The 19,274-nt window shown below is 38.7% G+C and overlaps 2 protein-coding genes and 1 long non-coding RNA gene across 3 annotated transcripts in view; 2 read left to right on the forward strand and 1 right to left on the reverse strand.

Moving 5' to 3' along the window:
• Positions 1 to 1,593: 1,593 nt before the first annotated feature.
• On the reverse strand, positions 1,594 to 2,651 carry LOC121377328. Its single transcript, XR_005958602.1, has 3 exons — positions 2,356 to 2,651; positions 1,960 to 2,016; positions 1,594 to 1,692 (listed from the first exon to the last, which is right to left on the reverse strand). It is a non-coding gene; the product is annotated as an uncharacterized LOC121377328 (long non-coding RNA).
• Positions 2,652 to 3,227: 576 nt separating this feature from the next.
• LOC121378106 (macrophage mannose receptor 1-like) lies at positions 3,228 to 7,100 on the forward strand. Its single transcript, XM_041506207.1, has 4 exons — positions 3,228 to 3,312; positions 5,083 to 5,253; positions 5,489 to 5,674; positions 6,883 to 7,100. The coding sequence occupies exons 1-4, from the start codon at positions 3,228 to 3,230 to the stop codon at positions 7,098 to 7,100; spliced, it is 660 nt and encodes a 219-aa protein (XP_041362141.1).
• Positions 7,101 to 12,946: 5,846 nt separating this feature from the next.
• LOC121377325 (C-type mannose receptor 2-like) overlaps positions 12,947 to 19,274 on the forward strand; it is a 31,457-nt gene continuing 25,129 nt past the window's right edge. Inside the window, exons 1-3 of the mRNA XM_041505265.1 lie at positions 12,947 to 13,622; positions 15,332 to 15,422; positions 18,416 to 18,586. Of these exons, the coding sequence (XP_041361199.1) occupies positions 13,284 to 13,622; positions 15,332 to 15,422; positions 18,416 to 18,586 (601 nt within the window). The 5' untranslated portion in view covers positions 12,947 to 13,283. The remainder of the gene's footprint in view (positions 13,623 to 15,331; positions 15,423 to 18,415; positions 18,587 to 19,274) is intronic.

Here is a 19,274-nt window from a genome sequence, read left to right on the forward strand (position 1 = left end):
CAAGCTTACTACAACGTGTTTTGTAAACTGTACACGCAACTTTAATTCCAGTCCGCCATTACTAGATATTCAAATGACGTAGGAATATGTGGAGCGGTGTATTTTGGAATGGAAATGACGTCAAATTCGAATGACGTCATATTGAATGTCCTTACATCAAAATAAAGTTATGGCTAACGTTTTTTTGTTTTCTGAACGCTGGACAGCTTTCAGTGTCAAACTGCCATTGAATTTGTTTGTTTGTTTTTTTTGTTTTTTTTAAATCGATCTTACCAAATTTCCATTGTTCTACGTTGAATGGATTTCCCGTTATTTTAATTTAAAAAGTGGAACGTTTTCCATTTTCTGTCACATAATATAACTTATTTACTGGTTTGACTTGACATTATTTATTTACTAATTTATTTATTTATTGTTTATTTATTTATGTATTTAATTTTCACAGAGAATAGCTGGCCCTTGTGCAGACCACTCTTGTTCCATCAACGATGTCTGTGAACCGACCAGACGATACACGAAGAAATGTGCCACGACATGTAAGTACAGTGGCGATTACAGACTTTTTCATGGGGTTGTAGAAGGACGGAAATGTTGTATTTAACATATGTCAAACATATGGCTTAGGACCACACAGGTATTGAAAGAGGAAACCTGCTGTTACACTTCATGGGCTACTCTTTCCGATTAGCAGCAAGGGATCTTTTATATGAACCACCCCACAGACAGGATAGTACATACCATGGTTAGTTGTAGAGCACTGGTTGGAATGAGAAATAGCCCATGGGGGCCAAGCGATTGGGGATGGGCATCGTATATGAGCTGACTGATTGTATTCTGTGTGTGTTTGTAATCGATGTGGGTCGCTGGTGCGGGACGTAGCCCAGTGGTAAAGAACTCGGCTGATGCGCGGTCTGTCTAGGATCGATCCCCGTCAGTGGGTACATTTTGGCAATCTGTCATTCCATTCAGTGCACCACGTCTGGTGTATTCAAAGACCGTGGTATGTGCCATCCTTTCTGCGGGATGGTACATATAAAAGATTCCTTGCTATTGATGAATAATTTTAGCGGGTTTCCTCTCTAATTATTTGTCAAAATTACCAAATGTTTGACATCCAATAGTCAACTGTTAATAAATCGATTTGATCCAGTGGTGTCGTTAAACAAAACAAATTGTATACGACACTTAAATGGCCCACGGCTACAAGAAGGCGATACGTGTGTATGTGAGGCAGGGAAGGCTATGAAGAATGCATTCTGGGTATGTTAGTAAGCGATGCATTCTGGGTATGTTAGTAAGCGATGCATTCTGGGTATGTTGGCTAGCGATGCATTCTGGGTATGTTAGTAGGCGATGCATTCTGGGTATGTTAGTAAGCGATGCATTCTGGGTATGTTGGCTAGCGATGTATTCTGGGTATGTTAGTACGCGATGCATTCTGGACATGTTGGCTAGCTATGCATTCTGGGTATGTTAGTAAGCGATGCATTTTGGGTATGTTAGTAATCAATGTATTCTAGGTGTGTTGGCTAGCGATGCATTCTGGGTATGTTTGTTACCGAAGGTTCTATATATAGCAAAGAAGACTTCAGCTGGGGTTTAAGGTCTTTATTCAGGGATCACCTGGAGGGATGTGAAGATCCCGATGTTTATAAAAACATTCGCACACAAATATATATCTCTATAACGACCCTGGAATAACAAAAGAACATAAAATCAGTTACATTTTCCAGGTTAAGTACAATTTACTTCAATATTATATTACTAATGTACATTTAACACACATACATTTCAATTCAGACCCAAATCAAATATAATTATAATTCAAAGGTTAATTTAATTATCACATCATTGCTATAAGCATGTGCTAAGCACGTCATAAAACTATATAAATACCTGTGTGTATATTCTATAACACACAGAATTACGACATCACATATAAGTAAATATTTAACCTACCGACTGTGGGTCAGGTCGTTTGAATAATGATGCTGGTTGTGCTACATCATTGATAACCTGTCAACGAAATACCACGTATAAATAGGAGCACATAAAATATACACATAGAATATATTCATATATACACTTAATAATAAAGTAGTTTAATAACTAATTTAGTTATTTACTTATTTGTATTATCAAACCTAATCAAATATTCGTCTTAGAAGACAAATATCCCTATATAATTATAAACATTATTAAACACTACTTTAACTCGTTCGCTATAGAATAAGTTTTATCAACTGCTTACACATGTTAAGTCTAATTTAAGGCTTATCATAAAATATGCATACACTAATCTAGTTTACTACTTAAAACACATGGTTATATCTTAAAATATATGTTTGTATTTACCTGTGCTGTTAATAACTGTGCCGTGCAGAACTTGATCAACAATAAACTTGCAATGCTGAAAACCACCTGTCTTGCTTGAATGTTTAAAAGTATCTGACTCCAGAGAACACCAGGTAACAAAAGAAACAATAGATTAGCTTACTACTGAACGATTACCTGGCCTGAACACTGAGTTGAGGGTGAACACAACCCAAGTTGACAATACCAAAGACACAGGAACACAATAGAAATAAAATAAGAAACAGCTTTGCACTATTAGAGTTAGAAAGAATAAAATATATGTAAACTGTTTTAAAATTGTAGTGTATGTGATATGCAATTTAAAACATCCGGTTACATGTTAGTAGTCAATGCACACTGAGTATTTTAGTAGTCAATGCACATTGGGTATGTTAGTAATCGGTGTATTCTGGGTGTTTTGGCTAGCGATGCATTCTGGGTATGTTAGTATTCCATGCGTTGTGGGTATGTTAGTAAGCATGTGCTTGTTTATAAGTAAGCGATGCATTCTGGGTATGTTAATATGTCATGTCATGTCATAGGGTTTTACGTGCACATTCAGAACAAGCTGTTGTAGCGCACGCCTATCGTGATGTGATGCGTTCTGGGTATGTTAGTAAGCGGTTCATTCTGGGTATGTTAGTAAGCGATGCATTCTGGGTATGTTGGCTAGCGGTGTGTTTGTATGTATGTCAGATGGCAACCGGTGCAGTTCAGTTGTGTCAGGTTTCTTAATGGTAACCAATATATTGTGGGAATAGGTGATAAAAACCTGATACATTGTTTGTATGTTACATGGCAACCGGGTACATTCGCGATATATACAATTACAGCAAGCTTTGTGGGTCTGTGTCTAGTTATCGTTGTGTAACATGAGAGGTAAAATTGGAGAGATCAAAGTTTTACTGTCGACAAAGAAAACCAAGAATAACAACCAAGTTTTCTTCATGACAAGCCGTGCGTGAACTGTGTTCTCTGCTTATCAATAAGTAACTAGCTTAGACGTACACGACAAAGCGATGACGTCCGTCCTTTAGACCATGACTTTAAAGCATTAGTCGTATTCGTAACAGAACAACACAGACAGACAAACCATATTAATTATACATGGCTGCATAATGAGTTTGTTAGTGTAACTCATTGCTCGTTGTGTTGTTTCTCTGATTATTTTGGTGTTGTTAAGCCGTCGGACATAAGACTGGTAGGTACAGGGTTCGCAGCCCGATACCGGCTCACACCAAGAGCGAGTGTTAACGACTTAGTGGGTAGGTGTAAGACCACTACATCCTTTTCTCTCTCATTAACCACTAACAATTAAGCCACTGTCCTTGGAAGACAGCCCAGATAGCTGATGTGTGTGCTCAGGACGGCGTGCTTTAACCTTGATCGGATATAAGCACAAAAATAAGTTAAAATGACATGAATGTTCTATTAGTAAAACAATTCATTCTGCTAAAAAACACCAAATCAACAAAAAACCTTAAACTATGATGTATAATATCAATAACATCCTACATCAGTAAAGTATGCAGTGTTGTTTATGAGCAGAGAATGTGAACACATTCGGGCAGCATCATCCTTTAAAACCAATATTTCTTTAAAACTGAAAAATGTGACTGATCGTTTTTCCCGTGGACTCTTCAAATCATGGGCGTCGATCGGTGGGGGACAGGGGGGGGGGGACGCGTCCCCCTCACTTTTCAACGCCGGAGGACAATCCATATAAATCCCCCCCCCCCCCCCCCCCACACACACACACACACACACGCACACACTTTTTCGCAACAACAACAGAAACAACAAAAAGAGAAGAATAAAAGCGACACACGACGTACTGTTTTTGGTCGGTTTTAAAAAAGACAACAATTTTGTTAAACTGTCAGACAGCAACGTTTTGGATTTTTTTTCTTGAATTAAACGTTTAACCACTAATGTGTAGCTTTATGATTTTCATTCACGTTCCTTTATCACACACACACACACACACACACACACACACACACGTTCCCCCACTTTTAAAGCCGGATTGACGTCCATGCTGCAAATGTATTATTGTATTTACAATGACCAAATACACATGTGCATATTTAATATTTAAAACGAATTTTGCTTTACAATTTCATTGTCTTGATATGTCATATGTTTTAGAGCCTCCATAATGAGTTGGAATTAATATATTATACGTACGGCGTATGTCTAATGACTTACAAGGGCAAGGTCGCGGAAGGGCGGAATAGACGCAGTCGCCATCCAGTAAAAATACCCTAGAAGTACCCTTTTAGTCAGTATGGCCTTCAAACATATGCGATTTAATTTAGAATGCGTTCAGATAATTAAACGGAAACAAAAATGATTGAAAAATATAATTTTATTAATTATCTGTTTATTAAAATTTAATGTTTATTTATTTATAAATTTATTTATTAAATGTTTCTTTATTTATTTACTTACTATATGCTCTTACTTATTTGTTTATTTACTTATTTACTTACTAACTTATTTACTTACTTTACATATTTATTCATTCATTCATTAATTTACCTCTGTATTTATTTATTTTATATTTTAATTTATTTTATTTTATTTGTATTGTTTATTTTCTAATTAATAATTTTTTCAATTTTGTTTTCGTTTTATTTATTTTATATTATATTTATTTATTCATTTTTATTGATTGATTGATTGATTGATTCATGGATTTGTATTTATTTATTTATTTGTTTTTAGATTGTCCGTCTCCTCCAGTTGTTATAAACGCCACGGCTAACTTCACGAGAAGCCACGAGACGACCAAAGTCGGAAGTTGTCTGTCGTACACGTGTGACGTCAACTTCCACCCAGTGGGTAACAGAACCTGTCTACCAGACGGAACGTGGTCCAACTTCACATGTGAACCGGGTTAGTGTGTCCGTCATCATACTTCCTGCATACATAACCACAAACATGGTGCTTACAAAACGTTTATAGTCTGATACATCAATGTCATGACAACGCCATACAAATTGCATGCGTGTGAGGTCATTTGAGATTGCGTCTGGACTCTGAACTCTATTATTATTGTCGTTTTACTGTGGTTGAAGGTTCGTGGTCACAGTGCTGCAATTATTAACTAATTAATTATTCATATTTGTAGATCCATGTCCAGTTGGAGACGGATTCGTGTTCCTGGATCGCCAGCATTTGTGTTTTAAGGTTTTCGAGGACAAGGACTCTGCTTATGGAGGACGTCGCAGCTGCAAACGACTTGGGGCCAAGTTGATCGTTGTAGACACGGAGATGAAAAATACGGCTGTCAGTGAATACGTCAATTCAACACTTGGTAATTTTATGCTAGTTACATACTACCAACTGTTAGGACAAAGTTGGCCAGTTCGCCGATATGACAACGTCTACGACTGTCCAATTACTACGACCTGTTAGTTGTTAATGTTAGCGCACCTGTCGCGCGTTGGCAGTGTGCATGTGTATGTGTGGGGGGTGGGGGGTGGGGGTGGTGGTGGGGGGATATTACAACGTAGTTGTCGAGTTGGCCATCTCCGTCGTGATAGCTGATAGTCTGAGATTAGCATTAGTGTTCTCTTTTTTACGGACTGGAGCCCATGACATGGTTTATAGCCATGTCTTTATAATTCTATGGTCGACGTGGTTCCCAATGTGGCATGTTGAAGTAAAAGTGTGTCTTGTTTAATGACCACTAGAGCACATTGATTTATTAATCATGGGCTATTGGATGTCAAACATTTGGTAATTTTTACATATAGTCTTAGAGTGGAGTCCCGCAACATTTTTCCATTAGTAGCAAGGGATCTATTATATGCGTCATCGCACAGATAGGATAGCATGTACCACGGCCTTTGATATACCACAGTGGTGCAGTGGCTGGAACAAGAAATAGCTCATTGGCTTCACCGACGGGGATCGATCCTAGAGCGAAAGCTTTACCACTGGGCTACCCCCCCCCCCATGTAGCATGTTTACATGAAATAAATACTATATTATCTATTATCACTTCAAATCATCCTAAATAATGCATTATCTATCTATCAATATATCTATCTATCTTCCTACCTATCTATCTACCTATCTACTTACCAACCAACCTACCTACCTATCAACCTATTTTATTTTAGTTTGTATTTCTGTCTATGTGTTCATCTGTTTAGTATTTGCTGTTTATTCATTTAGTTAGCGAGTCCGTTAGCTAGCTAGTTTGTTCTACCCGCCACGCACACCTAGTTTATAAAATAAGACCCCGTGGGGTGAGGGTGCGACGAGTGTGTATCTGCGTAGCAAGCCAAAATTACCAAAGGTCCACATTTTCTCTGTCAAATATAGATAACGTTATGTAAAAAATGGTCGTGTTTTTTTTTGTTTTTTTCGGGGGGAGGGGGCTTGTGTTGTTGTTTTTAAGGGTGTGAGTGGATTACGAAGAATTCGTACCCTCATCCCCATTATACGTCCTACTTACGGGACTGGTTCAACGTAGCTTAAACTAATGTGCTTAATTGTTATTTCGATCTTCTTCAGGTTCAGACGATTTCTGGATTGGCTTGAAATACGAACAGAACGATAACAGGTATGTCTGGGAAAACGGAAACGAGGCTACTTTCACCAATTGGGCCAGTGGACAGCCACGTGGCGGCAACCAGGACTGTGTGTTGCTACTCAGCGACTCCGCTACGTGGAAAGACTACGACTGTGCATATGTGTTCCGTTACATTTGTGAAAAACAACTCTCCACATAGTAACCATATTATGAAGAACTTGCCCCCTTTTCGGCTACCCACCACTGCTGTTTGCTTTTGGGTTTTTTTTTTGGTGGGGGGAGGTTTTTTTGATGGGGGGAGGTTTCTTGCCCTCTTCTAGAAATTATTATTTCGTTCCATCTTTCTTTCTTTTTCATGCTTTGCGTTCTTTGTCGAAGCCTAAAACTAAAGTTGACAATATGTTTATGTATGTACACACACACACGCACACGCACACACACACACACACACACACACACACACACACGTACATAAATAGAAGATGTTATCAGTGTGTTCTGGTATCGTCAATATCATATATTTGGAATAACAATTGTATTATGTGAGCCTGTGGCGAGCATAATACATTATTCACATTCCTAATATATGATATTGACGATACCGAAACACACGAGGGTAATAATATACGTTGTAGAAGCATCACGAGGGGTATATGGCGTTGTATGTACCCCCTGTGTGTTCTTTTACCCCCAGCTGAACTGTATAACCAGTTTTTGCCTTAAACTAATTTCGAGCGTACGAAAATATATTTATTACCGCAGTAGGCACCCTTAACAGGAAACATAAAGATCATAATTTCTCATCCATTGGTTTTTACGTTCACTACTACTGAACGCCAACAAACCAATCACCTTGTCAGTACTAAATATGTCGTCTTCACGATTTGGCAAAGCACACACAATGATTTCAGTAAAGCGTTTGCGTTTACGTCTTTCTGGCTTAAACTTGTAATAACATGGTAGTTTAATGCAATTCATTATAGATTGTTTTAACAGAATGTATAGCACTTTGGGTTTCGAAAATTATCTGTGAACCGTAAATAGAATACTACAGATTTAAAGCAATACCCAGTAATGTAGTTTACGTTATTTCTATATACATGGACGTGCAGCCGACGTAGGCTATATCGAAAATAAATTATTTAAAATAGCTGGGGTAATAAATAAAATAACAAACTCGGTGCCAGTTATTATCAAATGTATTGTCCATCGTGAAATAATTTGCAGTTGTCACTCCCTAAAGCTCGTGACAAGCGAACATTATTTTTAATATGTTTAATATGTAATTATTTAAGACTCCATAAGGCCGTAGTCATCAGAGGAAACCGGCTGCATTTTTCGTAAAGCAGCAAGGCATCTTTTATATGCACTTCCCCACAAACAGGAAAGCACATACCACGGCCTTTGGCCACAAAGTTTAAAAATACATGAGTAAAGAAATCAGTTAATGGTTTAATTGATATGAAAGATGAGACAAAGATACCAAACCGACAATTCGGTCATGTAATTTAGTCTGTCAAGTATTAATTAATGGTTTAATTGACATGAAAAATGAGACAAAGATACCAAACCGACAATTCGGTCATGTAATTTAGCCTGTCAAACATGTCACAAGCATAATGTCGAGACGAAGCCGGTTCTTGTGCCCAGGACAGACGTGCGCTACAACAGCTTACTCTGAATGTGCACGTTAATATTTTTGGCACTGGCATTGACTTTGGCATTTTTTGGACACCATTCAAATTCTAAATTCCATAGCACCAAAATACCCTCCGCCTCCTACCGATCATCCGGGCGGCTGGCGCTCTCTTGTGTCAGTCAATGCAGGCGGTCCTTCGTCATACCTCCCCACCTTTCCCTGTCATGAACAGCGGAGCGGGCCGAGGCCGGTACCCGTGCTCATGACAAACGTGTGCTACAACAGACTGATCTGAATGTACACGTTAAAACCTAGTCCATTCCTGTCCTGACTTCAATGTTTTTTCTCTCGCTCGTTCGCGGTCTGACAAGCAAACTGTAAAAGCATGTCACCTTGTGCAACTTTTTAATTTTATTGCATTATTTGCATTTAAATTGACACTGGAATAATTTTAACTTATATTTACAAAGTAAATTTTATTAACTTACCATCTCTATTTAATTAACTTAGTTTATCGAAGTAATATTTATAAGCTTACATTTATTGGAGACACAGTTCTCACTGGTTTAGTATAACTGGGGCTAAAAGGAAGAGATCTACCTATGTGAACATTAACTTTATTTTCATTTACTCATAATTTTAAAATACATTTATAATTCTAGAAACTGGAACACTTTGTCAGGTCAGGTCATAGGGTTTTACGTGCCCATTCAGAACAAGCTGTTGTAGCGCACGCCTGTCGTGGGCACAAGAGACAGCCTTGGCCGGCTCCTCCGTCCATGACAGAAAAGGTGGGGGGAGGGGGGAGGAGGGACCGCCTGCACTGGCAGGTGCAAGGGAGCACCAGCAGCCCGATCAAATCGGTAGCAGGCGGGTGGGGGGGGGGGGGGTGGTGCTATGGAATTTGAATGGACCAGTTAATGCTAAAGATAAAAGGGTGCGCAATTTTGATTGAAGGAATTTTGCGCAATTTTGAACGGTCGGTCGAAAGGTAAATGACCGAGCTAATATAGGTTTTGATATTAGTGAATCGAGAGTAGCTCGTCGGCTTTGTCATCTGTGGATGTTATTTATATTCTCTGGACATTGTTGATATCCTTGGGACGCGGCCACAACAATGTATATATGTTGTTCACTATATGACATGGTTACTTAGGCCTACAATAAAATACATAAAAGTAACGGGTGTTTTTGGCTTTTTTCTTTTAACGACACTAGAGGAGATTGATTAATTAATCATCGGCTATTGGAGTAGACTAGAATGGATATTTAACGACACCCCAGCACGAAAAACACATCGACTCTTGGGTGTCAAAACGGCTATTGGAGATCAAACGATTAGTAATTTTGACAGGTAGTCATCATAGGAAAGCCGCTACATTTTTTCTAATGCAGCAAAGTATCCTGTGTATGCACCTTCCCACAGGCAGGAAAGCACATACCACGGTATTTGACTACTCGTGGTGCAATGGTTGGAACGAGAAAAATTAATCTTCTGAATGGATCCACCGAGGTGGTTTAAAATATATTAACTACTGTTTTTTATCGTCTTGTCTGACTAGTCCTCAACCGGTCCAACCGAAATAAGGTAAGCAAGGAAATGTTTTATTTAACGACGCACTCAACTCATTGTTTATTTACGGTTATTAAGCCTCGGATCCTACCGAAGGAGACAATAGGTTCTGTATCCACCCTTCTGTCTGTCTGCCTGTATGTATGTATTTCCGTCTGTCTCTCCGTCCGTCGGAGCCACTTACAGTACTCTGGGTACTTGCTTTTACCCACAATTCGTCTGTGTATATTTAGGTGAAATTTGGGGTATAGTTTTATCATGGAATGCTGCAGTTCACGGCTGACTTTCATAGAGATTTACCCATTTTTTGACAGAGTTATGTCCCTTGAACGTAGGGGATTTCCGGACTGAAATTGTGTATATACCTTTGTCATATACCGTTACCGACCAAGTTTAACTTGTCATATTGGTGTACGTACCTTGTTTGACACACAATAGCCGATCGTTATATTTGTGCTGGGGTGTCTTAAACACCCATTCATTCATTCATTCATTCATTCATTCATTGCGAGTTGTGCCCCTTGAACTTAAGTTGTACGAAAACTTGTTGGGCACGGTAAGGGACATGCACTCCTTAGCAGTACTCTCAGAATGTTTGTTAGTAAAGGTATTTACACTGTGTGTGTGTGTGTGTGTGTGTGTCTGTGTGTGTGTGTGTGTGTGTATATGTGTGTGTGTGTCTGTATGTGTGTGTGTATGTATGTGTGTGTGTATGTGTGTATGTGTGTGTGCGTATGTGTGTGTGCGTATGTGTGTGTGTGTGTGCGCGCGTGTGTATGTGTGTGTATGTGTGTGTACATGTGTGTATGTATGTGTGTGTGTATGTGTATATGTATATATGTGTGTATGTGTGTGTGTGTGAGTCTGTATGTGTGGGTGTATGTGTGTATGTATGTGTGTGTGTGTGTGCGTGTGTGTGTATGTATGTGTGTGTGTTGTAGTGTCACTGTGTGTGTGTGTTGTAGTGTCAATGTGTGTGTGTGTGTAGTGTCACTGTGTGTCTGTGTATGTGTGTGCCTGTGGGGTGGGGGGTGGGGGTGGGGGTGGTGTATATGTGTGTGTGTGTGTGTGTGTGTTGTAGTGTGTGTGTGTGTGTTGTAGTGTGTGTGTTGTAGGGTCACTGTGAGTGTGTGTGTTGTTGTTGTGGCACTGTGTGTGTGTGTGTGTGTGTGTGAGTGTGTTGTAGTGTCACTGAGTGTGTGTGTGTGTGTGTGTTGTAGTGTCGCTGTGTGTGTGTTTGTGTGTGTGTGTTGTAGTGTCACTGTGTGTATGTGTGTGTGTGTGTGTGTGTATGTGTGTGTTTTGTGTGTGTTTTGTGGTGTGTGTGTTGTAGTGTCACTGTGAGTGTGTGTGTGAGTGTGTGTGTTGTAGTGTCACTGTGAGTGTGTGTGTGTGTGTTGTAGTGTCACTATGAGTGTGTGTGTGTGTTGTAGTGTGTGTTGTAGTGTCACTGTGTGTGTGTGTGTTGTAGTGTCACTGTGTGTGTTGTAGTGTCACCGTGTGTGTGTGTGTGTGTGTGTGTGTGTGTGTGTGTGTGTTGTAGTGTCACTGTGTGTGTATGTGTGTTGTAGTGTCACTGTGTGTGTGTGTGTGTGTGTGTGTGTGTGTTTTGAGTTTTGACGACTCAGCGGGTAGGTGTAAGTCCAGTTCACCAACTTCACTCTCACTAACAACTAATCCTCTGTCCTGGGCAGACAGCCCAGATAGTTGAGGTGTGTACCCAGGACAGCATGTTTGAACCTTAATTGGATATAAGCACGAACATAGGTATAAATGAAAGAAAACGCGCGGGTGTTAGTACTTGTTAGGTAGAACCAAGCTGCTGCTCTTGGATTCAGACTACCTGACACCGCCAGATGTTCTCATCACCGTCTGCAGGAATCGGGGCGGGATGCAACCCTGTGGTAAAGCGCTCACCTTATGCGCAGTCGGTCTAGGATCGATCCCCGTCGGTGGACTCATTGGGCTATTTCTCATTCCAACCAGTGCACCACAAATGTTGTAACAAAAGCCGTGGTATGTGCTATCCCTTGCTACTAATGAAACAAATGTAGCGCGTTTTCTCTCTAAGACTATATATCAATATTATCAAATGTTTGACATCAAATAGCCGATGCTAAATACACCAGTGTACTCTATTTGTGTCGTCAAACAAAATAAGTTTCAACTTTATATATATATATATATATATATATATATATATATATATATATATATATATATATATATCTTAGTCGAAAAAAAAAGACAAATAATGAGAGACTTGCTACAATAACAAGCTGAGGATAAGTACAGAAGGAAATGTTTCATTTAACGACGCATTCAACACATTATTTACGGTTAAGTGGCATCAGACATATGGTTAATGCTCATACATATGTTGAGAGAAGAAACCCGTTGTCGCTACTTCATTGGCTACTATTTTCAATTAGAAGAAAGGGATCTTTTCTAGGCACCATCCCACAGATAGGATAGTACATACGACGGCCTTCGTTACACCAGTTGCGGAGCACTGGCTGGAACGAGAAATAGCCCAATGTGACCACCGACGGGGATCGATCCTAGACTGACTGCGCATCAAGCGAACGGGTTACCACTGAGCTACGTCCCGTTTCAGTTGAGAACACAGTGTGCCTTGTCTCCTCTAAAGACCTGACCCAGTCATATGTAAATGTGCGATTAATAATTGAGTGCAAATTCCTATAGCTAATTGATTTTGCTCCGTTGATTCGTTTCTGGGTATTGGGTTCATATAATTGCCATTTCCAACTTGTCAACACGGTAAAAACGAATACCAGTCGAGGCGCCATTCTGGTTTCTAAATACATTTAGCTTCAGTCATAAAGATTTCTATCAACTTCATCAGGTTTGAAAAGTAATCCGTGTGGCTGAAGAGTTTAAAGTATATGATGTAATTTATTTTTAGTTTCAACCACGTCAACAATAAGACCAAATATGCTATTGGAACTACAGGTAAAACCCGTCGATGCTCGAGAAAGTGTTCGACCTATCGGGTAGTTCGACCAAACCATTAGGTCAGCATCGTGTAAGTGTAACTCGGGAATTCGTTTTTGGTTCGAGTGTTGCAGTGTATTCGACACTTCCGTGTTCTGGCCAATAAGACTATTGTATTTAAACAGAGTAACGGAACAGACAACTGCAAAACGAAAATGGCAACGTCGCAAAAGGTTCTTGTTGATGTAATGTTGGTTTTCTTGATGACCGCATTGATACACGTCACTGACTCTGTACGTACATGTACAAATCTGGACAATTTTCCATTTCTTCGAAGGAATACACAGCTCAATAACACAGGAATAGATGTGCTAGAAGGTCTTGGATTCGTGGAATGTGCGGCCCAATGTAAGCTTCGTAAAAAGTGCAGATCATTCAGCTTTCAGCATTCCAGTGGATATTGTAAACTTTATGAAAATACAATCGGACAAGCCGGAAACTATGTTGTCCTAAAGACTGGGACTGATACCACCAATATAGACGACTGGCCTTCTGTAAGTATGACACTTCAATGGTAAGAATTCACCATTGATACCAGCAACATAGACGACTGGCCCTCTGTCAGTATCAATCTACAATGGGAAGAATTCTCCACTGATACTAAATATATAGCCGACTGGCCTTCTGTAAGTATCACATTACAATGGTAAGAATTCATCATTGATACCAGCAATATAGACGTCTGCGTTATGTAAGTATCACACTACAATCGTAAGAATTCACCACTGATACCAGCAATATAGACTACTGCGTTATGTAAGTATCACACTACAATGGTAAGAATTCACCACTGATACCAGCGATATAGACGACTGGCCTTCTGTGTGTATCGCACTACAATGGTAAGAATTAACCACTGATACCAGCAATATAGACAACTGGCCTTCTGTAAGTATGACTCGACAATGGTAAGAATTCACCACTGATACCAGCAATATAGATGACTGGCCTTATGTAAGTATCACACTACAGTGGTAAGAATTCACCACTGATACCAGCAATATAGATGACTGGCCTGCTGTAAGTGTCACACTACAATGGTAAGAATTGACCACTGATACCAGCAATATAGACAACTGGCCTTTTGTAAGTATGACTCGACAATGGTAACAATTCACCACTCATACCAGCTATATAGACGACTTGCCTTCTGTAAGTATTACTCTACAATGGTAAAAATTCACCACTAATAGCAGCAATATATAGACGACTGGCCTTCTGTAAGTGTCACTCTACAATGGTAAGAATTCACCACTGATACCAGCAATATAGACGACTGGCCTTCTGTAAGTGTCACTCTACAGTGGTAAGAATTCACCACTGATACCAGCAATATAGACGACTGGCCTTCTGTAAGTGTCACTCTACAGTGGTAAGAATCTGTTCAAAAGTATCTGTGTTTCCAGGAACATGTGAAAACAAGTAAGATACGGCAGGTCTGCTTTACAAAAGGTGCTATATTCACCCTAAAGAAACATGATTGGTCGTGGTTTGTTTGACGTCACCACTACAGAAAATTGATTCATTGATATTCGGCTAATAGATGTCAATAAGAAACAAGAATGTACGCTTTTGATCTAAATATTATACTTTATAACTATTTTAGAAACCTGAAACGTTTATTTCGGTACACTGCGATCAGGCCGTCAAACGTAATAATGTTATTATTGAGAGTAATTATTGTACAATGGGTATTTACTGACCATACAATAATATTGGGTGTCAATCAAGTTACATCCATAATGTTTTTGATTGTTTCTTTTTTTGTGTTTTGTTTTGTTGTTTTTTGTTGGGGTTTTCTGGGGGTTTTCTTCTTCTTTTTTGGGGTGGGGGTTTGGGGGGGGGGGGGGGGGGGGTCTTCTGAAACAAACTACATTAAAGTGATTTTCCTGAGAAATGACAGTGACGTCATTCAGGACCGTCACCAACTCGCACACCAAAGGATATTTACGATCAACAAATAAGTATATTGTTTTTACTTGTGGGATAATTTACTTTCAATATTAATTTCATCATCTTAAAAAAAAATCGATAATTTGTCTACATTGAATGCATTTCCCGTTATTTTAATTTAAACCGTGTAACGTTTTCCATTTTCTGTCATACAATATAAATTATTTACTGGTTTGACTTGTCTGTATGTATTTATTTATTTATTTATTTATTATTTATTGTTATTTATTTATTTATTTATTTTTCACAGAGAATAGCTGGCCCTTGTGCAGATCACTCTTGTTCCATCAACGATGTCTGTGAACCGACCAGTCGGAACTCAAAGAAATGTGTCACGACATGTAAGTACAGTGGCGGTTACACACGTGTTCAAGGGGTGGGGGAGGACGTAAATATTTTATTTAACGACGCACTCAACACATTTTATTTACGGTTATATGACGTCGAACATATAGTTAAGGGTCACACGTGTTGAGAAAGGAAATCTGCTGTCGCCACTTCAAAGGCTACTCCTATCGATTAGCAGCAAAGGATCTTTTATATGCACAATCTCACAGACAGGATAGTACATACCACGACCTTTGTTACAACAGTTGTGGAGCACTGGCTGGTTCGAGAAATAGCCCATGGGGGCGAAGCTATTTGGAATGGGTATCATAACATGAGCTCACTAATTGTATTCTGTATGTGTTAGTAATCGATGTGGGCCGCCGGGGGGGGGGGGGGGGGGGTTCGTAGCCCAGTGGTAAAGAATTCGGCTGATGCGCAGTCCGTCTAGGATCGATCCCCGTCGGTGGGTACATTTTGGCTATCTGTCATTCCATCCAGTGCACCACGTCTGGTATATTCAAAGACCGTGGTATGTGGTATTCTGTCTGCGGAATGGTGCATGTAACAGATTCCTTGCGATGGAAAATTTTAGCGGGTTTCCTCTCTAAGACTATTTCTCAAAATTACCAAATATTTGACATTCAATAGTCAACTATTGATAAATCGATTTCCTCTAGCGGTGTCGTTAAGCAAAATAAATTTTATATGACACTTAAATTGCCCACAGCGACAATAAGGCGATCTGTGTGTGTATGAGGCAAGGAAGGCTATGTAGAGTGCATTCTGGGTATGTTAGTAAGCGATGCATTCTGGGTATGTTAGTAAGCGATGCATTCTGGGTATGTTGGCTAGCGATGTATTCTGGGTATCTTAGTAAGCGATGCATTCTGGGTATGTTAGTAAGCGATGCATTCTGGTTATGTTAGTAGGCGATGCATTCTGGGTATGTTGGCTAGCGATGTATTCTGGGTATGTTGGCTAGCGATGTATTCTGAGTATGTTAGTAATCATTGCATTCTGGGTATGTTGGCTAGCGATGTATTCTGGGTGTTTTGTAGGTATGTCAGATGGCAACCAGAGCAGTGCAGATGTGTCAGGTATCCCGATGGTAAACAATATATTGTGGGAATAGGTGACGAAAACCCGACACATTGTTAATTTGTTTGTATGTTACAACTGGGTACAATCACGATATATACAATTACAGCACGCGTTGTGGGTCTGTGTCTAGTTATCGTTGTGTAACATGAGAGGTAAAATTGGAGAGATCAAAGTTTTATCGTCGACAAAAAAAAGCAACCAAGGTTTCTTCCCGACAAGCCGTGCGTGAACTGTGTTCTCTGCTAATCAATAACTGACTAGCTTAGAAGTACATGACAAAGCGATGCCATCCGTCCTTTAGACCATGACTTTAATCCATTAGTCGTATTCGTCACACACACACAGAGATAAACCATATTAATTATACGTGGCTGCATAATGAGTTTGTTAGTGTAACTCATTGCTCGTTGTGTTGTTGTTTTTTGTTGTTTTTGGTGTCGTGGTTAAGCCATCGGACATAAGACTGGTAGGTACGGGGTTCGTAGCCTGGTACCGGTTCCCAACAAGAGCTAGTGTTAACGACTCAATGGGTAGGTGTAAGTACACTATCTTATCTATCACTAACAATTAAGCCACTGTCCTGGGAAGACAGCCCAGATAGCTGATGTGTGTGCTCAGGACGGCCTCTTTGAACCATAATGAGTTAAAATGACAAATGATAAAACTGAAAAATATGACTTTGGTCGTCTCTTGAAATGTATAATAGCATACATGTACATATTTAATATTTAAAACGAATTTTGCTTTTTTACCCCAACGGTCATTCATAACGGAAAATATTTTCCATATTTTCACAGTGAGAAATAATCTGCATTGGTCTAACGAACAATACTATTGGACAATTTGACCCATACAAACCAATGACCTTGTCGGCACTAAATATGATGTCATCACGATTTGGTAAACACAAAATGACGTCATGTAGATTAAAGAGTTTGCGTTTACGTATCTCTGTTTTTGGTGTTACATTTATAACAAAATGTCATTTTAATGCAATTCCTTATATATTTTGTAGCAGAAAATTATCTATGAACGTGATTAAATTACAAAGATATAGCAAGTCTCAGAACAGTGCGTAAAGTGGTTTGCATCGATGTCTCTATACAGGTTTACCTTCGTGCATGTGTGTCGAAAATAAAGGCTTTTAGAGAAAAACATAGCTGAGGTAATAAATAGAATAACAAACTCGGTACCAGTTATTATCAAATTTATGTCCCTCGTGACAACTGAAAATTATTTCACTAGAGACATACATTTTATAATAACTGGTAATTCGTTCATTATCCTCTATTGACAATGTCATTGTCTGAATATGTCATGTGTTTTTGATCCTCCAAAATGTTTTGAATTTAATATATTATACGCATGGGGTATGTTTAGTGACTTCCAAGGGCAAGGTCGCGAAAGGGCGGTGTAGACGCAGTTGCAATCCAGTACAAATACCCTAGACGTCCCTTTTTAGTCAGTATGGCCTTCATAACGTACTGGCAGAAATATCTCATTCAATTTTGAATGCGCTCAGATAATTAAGCCAAAACCAAAAATGATTGAAAAAAAATAATTTCATTAATTATTTATTAATTAATTAATTTATTTATTAAATATTTATTTATTTACCTACTTACTACAAGTACTTACTTATTTGTTTATTTACTTATTTACTTACTAACTCACTTACTTTACTTACATATTTATTTATTTATTCATTCATTTACCTCTGTATTTATTTATTTATTTTATTTTATATTTTAATTTAATTTAATTTAATTTAATTTATTTTATTTTTATTATTTATTTATTTTATTTTTTTAAAATTCGTTTTATTTATTTGTATATTTATTTATACATTTGTATTTATTTATTTACTTATTTATTTATGTATGTATGTATGTATTTATTTTAGATTGTTCGTCTCCTCCACTTGTTACAAACGCTACCGCTAAGTTCACGACAAGCCACGAAACGACCAAAGTCGGAAGTCGTCTGTCGTACACGTGTGACGTCAACTTCCACCCAGTGGGTAACAGAACCTGTCTCCCAGACGGAACATGGTCCAACTTCACATGTGAACCGGGTTAGTTTGTGTAATATATTTGGTTTTATATATTTTGTCCATTGTTTAGTCTTGCCAATATAATAACGTTAAAGTGTAAACACTGATTAGTACCAGTTAATTAATTAATGTTGTATTGCAACATATGAATAAATAAAAACGTTGTCTTCCGGGTTCCATGACAAATGACAGTTATTTACTTTTTTGTATCTAAATTGTAACCCATGCATTACACTGGCGACGAGAATGCGATCGCTTCAGACATTCATTGATGATAATAAAAAAAAAAATTGATCTGCTGTTAAAATAGAATGAGTATGGCCCAATTTGGGGAAAAAAAGAGTTTCGTTCGAACGTTGAACCTTTAGAGAACTATTTAGAACGATTTGAGTTATTGGTTGCCGCGAATGAGTTCGCAGAAGATAAACATAAAAATACGTTTTGGGCATTGTTAGAGCCAGTCACTTCTGGTGTTTTAAAGAACATATTACACGCCTCGAGATTCATGTAAACAAAATATTTTCAGAATGGAAAACAGCTCTACAAAATCACTATCGTCCTAAAAAGTTGATAATTGCAGAACGATTTCGATACAAGAGCAAGCACATAGTGTAGCTGAGTTTGTCATAATCCTGAAACGTCTGGCTAGTGCATGTGGGTTTGGTGCATTTCTGAATGAGGCGATGAGTGACCGGTTTGTTTGTGGTAT

This window comes from Gigantopelta aegis, chromosome 7 (assembly GCF_016097555.1).
Source record: "Gigantopelta aegis isolate Gae_Host chromosome 7, Gae_host_genome, whole genome shotgun sequence".
Classification (NCBI taxonomy): domain Eukaryota; kingdom Metazoa; phylum Mollusca; class Gastropoda; order Neomphalida; family Peltospiridae; genus Gigantopelta; species Gigantopelta aegis.